We start from the raw sequence: 9,767 nt of genomic DNA on the forward strand, positions 1-9,767 counted from the left end.
CTGGGGCATATCAGGAAGCGGGAAACATGTTCCAGTACACTTAAAATTTAACACATACAGATTGTCTATAGATCTCGTTGCTCAATTTAGGTGGACAACAATATCCCTTGTCGTCTTCAGATGAATGGTCCTTAAGATATAGTATCTAAGGAATTAGGATCAGATATAAATTTTAGGATCTTAAGTTCACCTGTCTTGTAACAAATAGTATGTCCTAAATAAGTCAAAAATTTTCATGTTTAAGTGGACAACAATACCGGCGATCGACCAGACAAAGATGTGAATATGGAAGGTACCGACAAGTGGATAAAGGCTGTCTAAAAACTTTGATCCCAACATCTCAAAATATCTTTATTTACTCGTATTATTTTGTTAGATTTTTATTTTATTTTATTTTAATTTTTTTATTTTATTGAAGTCAAATAGTATTTTTTTCTTTAAATTTTATTTTTATTTTTATTTTTATTTTTATCTCATTTCTATTTTAAATCCTCAAAAAGTTTTATTTTTGAAAAATTCCGAATGAATTTGGATTTGAGTAAAAACCGTGTTTGCGGTAGCTGAAAAGTCAAAGGCATATATATTGATCTTTACCGCAGTAAACTACTGCTCTTTCACTGTACCGTAAACTGATTCACTGAGAGTAAACGCTTAGACCGTAATCTAAGAGAGTAAACGCATACACCGTAAACCTGTAAGGAGTAAATCCTTAGACCGTAAACCCACAGACCGTAAACTCATAAGAGTAAACTCATAGGCCGTAAACTCGATCATGAACATGATACCGTAAACCTGGTTTTTGGACTTACGACCGTAAACTTGGTTTACGGTCACTTCATCAACTTTGACCATAAACCATGTTTACGATTCATTGACCTAATTTGAGAATAATTTCTGTAAATTGTCCATTGACTATTCACTGATTTCTTTTACTTGGTTTGTTTAACACAGGAAAAATGGCATATCTCAAAATTGCCGAGATGCACAACATTGCAATTGTTTTGGATGATCCACCAGCAGCTCACAGAGATTTCATGTCTATGATGTATCGTCTCCGTGAGTGCTGTCTAGCCTATGCAATTTCTGTGAATCCAGTCATTTATGAAAGCCGCATTCAAGAGTTCTGGAAAACTGCCAAATTAACTGAAAAGAATAAGGAAAGGGTTATTGAGGCCACTGTGCAAAACTGCAAGGTCAGAATCTCAGAGCAATACATCAGAAGCACTTTGATGATCCTTGATGAGTCAGACTATCCAACCAAGGCTGCAGCTGAAGATGTATCCCAGATTCTTGAGAGAATGGGATACGAGGGATCTTATCCCCCCACTGTGAAGAAGCTCCTACCTCCTTACTGCCGCTTTTTGGCTCACGTGTTCATTAGCTGTGTGTCAGGAAGGAGATCAGGAGCTGATGAAATTTCTATCAGGAACACTGGAGCCTTTGTCTCTCTTGCAGCTGGAAACAAATACAATTTTTCAAAGTATATCTTTGATGAATTTCTTGTGAACATCGGGGCACCGACTCGGGGATATAGAGATGCCTTCCTGATGTATCCTCGATTTATTCAGACTTTTATTGATGATCAGTTTCCTGATATAGTTAAACCAGGTGATAAGCTGGACACAAAGTCCTTGGGTCCTCATACCGTTGGGCTTATTAAACAGAACCGGAAGGGCAAAGTAGTGTTTCAAGGTCTACATCCCTTGGTGAAATTTGGTGCCTTTGCGGAAATCAATGAGTCTTCTGATTCTCTAGAATCTTCTGGGAAGACTACATCTGAGCCAACCTCTTCCGGAAAAGTTTCCTCTGAATTTATAATCAATGTTTCAGATCACGAGGACGATGTGACTCCAGCAACTGAAACTCAAGTAAATGTTGAACAGGATCTACAGAATGTTCAGGCTCCAGATGATCAAAATGAAGAGTCAAGTAAAGATGACAAAACAGAAAGGAATGTTGATTTCACTAGATTTGATCAAGATGATTTCCCGATGAATTTTGATAACAATGACACTTTGTCTGATGTAGACCTTAACAAACTGCTTGATAATGTTGATGATGTAGTTTCTGTAACTACTGAGGCAAGGGAAAAAGAAGACGTTTCCGTATCTGCTCCTTTATCTTCCAATCCAGAGGCAGAAATAGCAACTCCTATGGTGACAGTGTCAGGGATTCCTCCCCTTGACACTGGATTACCTACATCATCGCCAATGGAAAGAGATCTCTCCACCACCCATGCAACCTCTCCTCCAAAACATCGAAGACTTGTTTTGAGATTCGCATCCAGAAGCTCTACAACACAAAGTGCTACAGCTCCCCCAACAATCTCACCTGCCCTAGTTTCAACTGAACCTATAAGTGAAGGTCCCAACACAGTATTTGTTGCTGGTGGTTCTTCAAGTCATGCAATTCTTTCTCCCCCAAGAGTAAGCAAAGAAGATGTCTCAGTCAGACTAGCTCATCTATTGGCTAAGGAACAATTCTCGACACCACTTTCCCGTGGCAAGGGAATTTTCATTGGATATGAAAGTCAAAGAGATTTTTCTCCTTCTCTCCAAAGCCAGATTGATGCTATCAAACAAAAGAACATTGAACTAGACCAGAGGAACATTGAGTTAGTAATCAAAGTTGCTGATCTTCAATCAGAGAACACTGAGCTCAGCATCCAATTATCTGAGCTTAAAGAAGAAAATGATCTGAAAACAAAGCAAATCTCTAAACTTCAAACTCAATATGGAAGTTTAGCTGCAAATTTTCTTGAATTGCAAAAGAAACTTGAGAACAGGTTTGGTGATGAGTTCAAATCAACTGTTGATGCATCTCACATCGATTCCCCAGCTCCAGGTTCTCCAATAATTGATACCACCACAGATGATGCTCCCGTAGCTGATGTTGTTGCCCCTTCTCAACCAATCCGATCTTCCATCATTGTTGATCGCTTTGATGTGGATCCTGAACTGGCATCACGGGCGGCAAAGGCCAAAGGTACCAAAAGAAAGAAATCTGCTGCTCCTGAGTCAACTGAGAAAGTAAATGGTTGTTTAAAAGGAATGTAAACTTCAAGTCTCCATGAGATAGATCTCACATCACGTTCACTGACCTAAGCACTCAAACCTTCAGAGACATTTATGGTGATCGGTCAGGGATCGTGTCTTGGGGCTTTCACAATATTAAGAAGATGTTCATTGTGAGAAGAAAGAGCGGAAACAAAGAACTATACAAGGATGCTCATGACTTCAACTCTTTCACTAAGGTTGACCTCATTGAGCTATCCAAGCTCCCTTTTCAAATCCTTCAGGAAATCCAACTGCCAGCCAATTCAAATCATTTCTGGAAGATCAAGTGGCCAAAGGCTTTCCTTTAATGAAGACTGCTGAATCCTTCGTTGAAGTGCATAAACATGTTTTTGATCCTGCCACAAGTGAACCCATTCGTGCAGTGATGTGGCCTGCCACCGCTCAAGTCAAACACATTTCAGCCCCTCAAAACTGCCCTGATGGAACTCTACATTCGATGCTTTATTGGGTGTATGATGATTCATCAGATGCTGCCGTTATCAAGCTGAAAGAAGATTGTATTCGCTTGTATGACAAGAGGGACCTTCTTTCACTTCGGTGAAAGGGATATTCATTAGCTCTCAACACATCAAATTGTCGTTGGTGATGATCTTTTTGAGCCTGCGGCAAAAGAATACACAAAGATGGTGGCCACTATTATCGATAAGAGAATATGGAACGGAGCGATGGGGAGATGTGATGTGATGATGGTTGACAAGGATTGATCCCAAGCAACACGAGTATAAGTGGTCATACAAGACAAATGATGTAACATTTGATGGTTAGACAAGACAAATGGTGTAACATTTGATCAGCTGAAATAAATTATGACAATTGCCCCTATCCTCGTGATGTCAAACTTCTCTCAAGTGTTTGTGTTGGAAATTAAGGTGTTCGATTTTGGTGTTGGGAACACACACCTAACTGCGTATTTCAGCCAAGTCTTGGGCAGTCGGAACAAGCTGAGAGAACTTATAGTAATGCTCTTGGCTTAATTCGAAAAAACGACTTGATGGGTTTAGCCAAAAAATTACTTAATGTATCAAGATGCAAACTCTTTACCTATTTACCCTTCCTATGAAATGAGGCATGGAAGGGAGCCACTACAAAGAAGTTCCGGGAGTTACGAAGGAAGCTTCGAGCTCATTCTCTTTACCTCTCATGTTGAAATTGATGAATATTGTTGAAAAAAAATGGAATACAAGGCTAAAATTATCATTTAATCTCATTCAGAAGGTTTATTCAGTCTAGAAAAAAAAAATTCTTTATATACAACACTTTATCTTATCAACATAAGCTTTAATGAGTAAAAAAAAAAGATATAACCACTAACTCTTGCCCCATTAAGTAAAAAATCAAAGAATTCACATCAAAGAAATTAAAAGGTACGACGTACATATGTTTTCTAGAAGGTGTTGATAGCGAAAAAAAATTCTTTCCAAAAATTAATGACATAAAAGATTAAATGACAATCTATCCGGAAATATTATTAGCAAAGAGTTTGACTTTTGTGATCGAGTCTTCATGCTCAACATATTCAAGGATATCTTTCGCAAATAATCAGACTACAAACCAAATTATATATATATATATATATATATATATATATATATATATATATATATATATATATATATATATATATATATATATATATAGGTAAAGTGAATATACCTAACAACCTTATATAAGTTTAGGTACCTAACTCCATAATACTACATTGGTTTGTATCTCATATACATTGTAATTGCCTAAGGTTCTTAAACTTCAACCCTATAACTTGATTACTTCCAAAATCTTTGGACTTTCACCAATATCTTTCTTTTACATCACGTCTTTCTATCAAATACTACCTGATGTGCTTCATATCCTAACGCTACAAATGAAATATGTAGGAGAAATATAATGACGAATTTTCAAAAATTTTTGAAGGAAATCAAGTTTAAAGATGAAGTTTAAGAAATTTGGATGATTGCAATGAAAATTTAATGCAAAATGACGTAGTTTGATGAAGTTAGGTACCTTAGCTTATATAAGGTTGTTAGGTATATTCACTTTACCCTATATATATATATATATATATATATATATATATATATATATATATATATATATATATATATATATATATATATATATATATATATATATATATATATATATGGTCCCAATGTAGCTGCTAAAAAAATAACGTTTCATAAAAACTAGCTAGCTGATACGTTAGCTAGACGATATAAAATGACATAACTAAGTAGCTTTTAAAAAAGCTAGTTTATAACTACTTTTTGTCTTGACAAACATATCAACTTAAAAATCAATATACATACTATCTCTAGGCTTTAACCCTACAAAAGTCATATTTATAAAACTGATGACATAAAGATTAAACACGACTTTATTTGAAAATACCACACTATTAGCAGCTATCATGGGATTGTGTCATCTATTTTCCAAGGTCTGCATCTTCAATGATATCTTGCACAAATAATCAGACTGCAAACCAAAAAACTGAAAAGATTTAGGTCCCAAAGTATCATACAACATATAACAAACATGATATCACATCATTCATCTATTTAATTAATTCCATATGTACATAATGTCCACTAACCATCAGCAAAAACTACAAAAACAAACAACATAAGCAAATAGAGCACAAAACAAACCGGGCTTGTCGCAACAGTAAAAATCTTCTCTTCAAACCTCACAATTATTTTTTCAAGTTCTTTTAATGCCTCATGTCCAGAGAGGGTGGTGTAATGCCTCTTCATCGCATTCATTCTACATAACATTAACATAACATGGATCAGTAAGAATATGTAGTAAATATTTTAGGTAAAAAAAATCATATGATTGATGAATAGAGAAAAAAAAAAAAAAAAAAAAAAAAAAAAAAAAGTGTAAAGAGCCAGCCATATCAAGCAATGTAAGTGAAATTGCAACTATTATCCACAAAGCCCCAATAGCTAACATCATCAAAGTTAAATTAAGAAGGTTAGCATGATCAAACGCTTAAAGCACACAAAATTAAGAAATTTAAGATGAGGATGTAAATGGTAAATACACACATCCTGTTCACCATCCTTTGACGTGAAACAGCTTTCACCTGAGACCTCCAATTACCAGATTCCAGAGACATCAAATTGCTCGTATCCATATCCTAATTGATAAAATAGAACTGCATTTATAACAATCAGAAATTATCGAATAATATTTACAGAAGAAAAGTTGCAGTAAAAATTACGTAGATGTTTCAAATTTACCAATCTACAAGTCGTAAGCTTAAATTCCTGTATGAATGTGTTAAAAGAGGATCAGAGATTAAATAGCGTACATACCAGACGGATGCCTAATTCTTGGAGATAGGGTTTTGATACACAGCGCATATCAAGAAAATAGACGTCGTCGTTCTTTCGTCCTCTCTATCTGAAACTCAAATTCCAACAATTCAAAGTAAACAATCAAGTATAACAAGAGATTGAATCGAGTAGCGTGTAATCCGCTGCTAGGACGAGTCAACATGCATTAGTATTTGTCAAACCTAGATTTTAAATCACAAATTACTGAAATCGTCCTGGGTTTGCCAAAATTTAGTGTGTGGTCCCTATCTTTTATTTTTCATTCGGAAAGTCCTTATATTTTGATTTTGTTACGGAATCAGTCCCTGCCTCATAGGAAATGACTATGATGCCCTTAGTATTTTCTTTTTTAATTATTTTAATACTTTTTTAATTACTGAAAAAAATATAATCAATTTATTGACAAGTGGACCGCTCTCACTCTAACTCTACTCCCCTCCGGCAAGCACTCCGACTACTCCCACACCGATAACCGACACCGGCCACCATAAGCTACCATCAACCATCACCAACCGCCACCTAAAACCGAAAGATAAAACCCTATAACACCACCATTTGGACCCACCTCTTGTTAGAAACAAATAGACCTGATCTGATGCTCAACCCCCTTCGATGCCTAGAAAAATTGTGCTAAAAAATAAACCAAAATCATGCTAAAAATATAAACCAAACAGCAAATCAAAATAAATACAAACGAATTCACCAGAAAAAGTAAAAACAAATCATATAATAGCATCGATCTGCAGAACTAGGACTAGAATTTCTCAGAAGCCAAACCCTCACCAAGAAATTAAAACGCAAAAATTGAGAGTTGAATTCGAGAGAAAGATAGGAACGGTGGTTGGATAAACGATTATCGATCTGTAGAGCTAGAGTTGTGAGGTGGAGAAGATACATCACTCATCTGTCTTCCTCCTCCACCATCTGTCTTCACCGAAAACATACATCACCCACCCCCTCTCTTGCCTTGCATCTGCATCTGCATATCTTCTTCCCACATTCTAAATCTCTTAAAATCGTTCTCGTAGGTTTTAGGGAAAAAGCAACAGTGGTTGATTTCAACAACCAAATTAGAGTTTATCAGTGATGTGGTGATGTTCTAAAACCGCCGAAGGTGGTGATTTAGGTGGGCGGAAGCTCGATTTCAGTAACAGTGGTTAATTTCAACAACAAGATGGTGGTGGTGATTTAGAACCTCCAATGGTGCTGATTTAGGGATTGGGCTATGACTCTTCAAATGATGGCGGTGGTGATTTAGCAGCTCTGACGGCAAGTGACGAGGAAGACGACATAGGAGAGAAGACAGGGGTGGCCGGTGAAGTTGTGGTGATAGTCGCTGGCTTTGAAGAAGGGGCCGCTGGCTTTGAAGAAGGGGAAAGGAATCGTCGTTTTATTTTATGTGTGTGGGTGAGTGGACCCTAGTTATTTTCGAATATATTTTAAAAAATAATAAGAAATAAATTTAAACAAAATTGATGAGAGCAAACTAGTCATTTTAGGTTTAAAAAGGATCAAATATGCAACAAAAGGATTATCTAAGTAGGGACTATTCGTGTAATTATCTAAGATAGTCCTCTAAATAGGGACTATCTGACTTAAAAAATAAAATTAAAGATCAAAGGTGCAGATAACGTCAAACCACGGGACCATTCGTGTAATTTGTCCTTAAATATTAGATTTGCTAATATATATTTTTTAAATAATTTTTATTATTTAATAATCTTTTTTAACATTTTAAAATAATTAAACTTTAAAAAAAAATAAAAATAAACAATAATGCCCTTACCTATACCTTAGAGCATCTTCATCCTACTCCCATTCTTTATAATTTCTTTTATTTTTTCTCTCATTCCTCTCCAATCCTACTCCATTTATTCCCCTCATTTTTGGGGAAATGAATAGTATAACACTAAATATGGTGTTATACTATTCATTTCCTCCAAAATTGAGATGAACTTTGAGTTGTCGGTTTTAATCTCTCGTTTTATATATTTATACATTTCTGATTTTTTTACCTACTAATTATTATTTAAATGTAATATTTAATACTTATAATATTGTGTTATATATTAAATTATATTAATTAATTATAAGTATAAATTTTCTTGTTGTTTATCAAATTCATATTAAAATTTAAATACATATTGAAAATTTTAAAACACAATTATGTATTTTACAAAAGTTTTTAATTACGTATTATAAATTTAATATTATTTATTTAGTATTATTGTCATGAAAAAAATATAGACTATATATTTGTTAAAACCAAATTAGTAGAAGGGGTGTATTTGATAATTTATATAAGTTAAAATGATGGAATATACTTTTTGGAGGTAAAAATGAGATAAAAAATGGAATAGGGTTGGAGATGAAACACTATTTACCCCATTTTTTTACTCTATTTTTGGAGGAAAAAATGAAAGTGGGTTGGAGATGGTCTTACACCTTACATATAAACGGGCCATAATACCCTTACCTTTTTAAAATCGTAGAAATACTTCGTCATGTCATGACATCTTCCTCATGATCCCCTTCTTTATGATAACAAAATCAACGCCTATGCGTTTGAAATATCGAATTCTTGAAGCCCTTGTATTAAACTAATAATTTCTCAACTCCCTTTCCATTTATTCCCTTCGTTTAGATACCATTCAAAATCGCATGCTTAATTTTGGTTATGTTGTAGAAGTTGCGCTTCTAATTCATTTATACCACATTTCACTGTACATTAAATCATTTATACCACATTTCACTGTAGATTGGTGTTGATTTGGTACATATATGTTGTTTTCAATTTCTTATGTTTTGTGCTTTACATGAAAATGTCACTCAACTGGAAGATGGAAAATTGAAAGTGCATAAGAAATAAAAATAGTACATTATTAATGTTGGTAGCAAGACTAAAGTACATTGTCAATGTTGGTAGCGATATTAAAATACATTGCTATTTATACTATTAGTATTTTCTCATCATGTTTCTTAATCTTATAAATATTATGTAGTTTGTATAGGAAACTGTTGGGTTGTGAGCATTCTAACACTCCTAAGTGTACATGCAACCCTAAATACCTTGGATATATATTTTCTCTATTATACATACAAATATGAACTTTCCACAGTATTCATCCTAACTAGCATAATAATATGATTCATATGAATATATATATATATATATATATATATATATATATATATATATATATATATATATATATATCAAGTTAGAATTACATACCTCTTTGATGTAGAAAATCTTCATGAAGCTTGAGTGCCTAGTGCCCCAAGTGTGACACCTCAAATGGTTCACACAACACCAAATACACTTGGAATAACTTGAGAGAAACTTGAACAC

At 34.3% G+C, this 9,767-nt stretch overlaps 1 protein-coding gene across 8 annotated transcripts; it reads right to left on the reverse strand.

Moving 5' to 3' along the window:
• Positions 1 to 5,308: 5,308 nt before the first annotated feature.
• Positions 5,309 to 7,791, reverse strand: LOC144997190 (mediator of RNA polymerase II transcription subunit 15a-like). Of its 8 annotated transcripts, XM_078957038.1 has the most exons (6): positions 7,199 to 7,791; positions 6,981 to 7,045; positions 6,395 to 6,482; positions 6,125 to 6,216; positions 5,723 to 5,837; positions 5,309 to 5,549 (listed from the first exon to the last, which is right to left on the reverse strand). In XM_078957038.1, exons 3-6 carry the CDS (start codon positions 6,440 to 6,442, stop codon positions 5,496 to 5,498), a joined length of 309 nt encoding a protein of 102 aa, XP_078813164.1. In that variant the 5' UTR covers positions 6,443 to 6,482; positions 6,981 to 7,045; positions 7,199 to 7,791; the 3' UTR covers positions 5,309 to 5,495. The 8 variants fall into 8 exon arrangements, with proteins under 8 accessions (XP_078813164.1, XP_078813163.1, XP_078813167.1 ...); XM_078957037.1 differs by lacking the exon at positions 6,981 to 7,045; XM_078957041.1 differs by lacking the exon at positions 6,981 to 7,045 and having other exon boundaries at positions 6,125 to 6,234.
• Positions 7,792 to 9,767: the final 1,976 nt, after the last annotated feature.

The sequence above is a fragment of the Lactuca saligna genome, chromosome 5 (genome assembly GCF_052625555.1).
Source record: "Lactuca saligna cultivar CGN05327 chromosome 5, ASM5262555v1, whole genome shotgun sequence".
Classification (NCBI taxonomy): Eukaryota; Viridiplantae; Streptophyta; class Magnoliopsida; order Asterales; family Asteraceae; genus Lactuca; species Lactuca saligna.

What these genes read in the sequence shown, in the direction of transcription:
- LOC144997190 (XM_078957037.1), bottom strand. Translation starts at nt 6,442, where the DNA reads ATGCGCTGTGTATCAAAACCCTATCTCCAAGAATTAGGCATCCGTCTG. An exon ending in AAGAATTAGGCATCCGTCTG is followed by an intron (nt 6,217 to 6,394) that starts GTATGTACGCTA and finishes TTTATCAATTAG; the next exon opens with GATATGGATACGAGCAATTT. An exon ending in CAAAGGATGGTGAACAGGAT is followed by an intron (nt 5,838 to 6,124) that starts GTGTGTATTTAC and finishes AATGTTATGTAG; the next exon opens with AATGAATGCGATGAAGAGGC.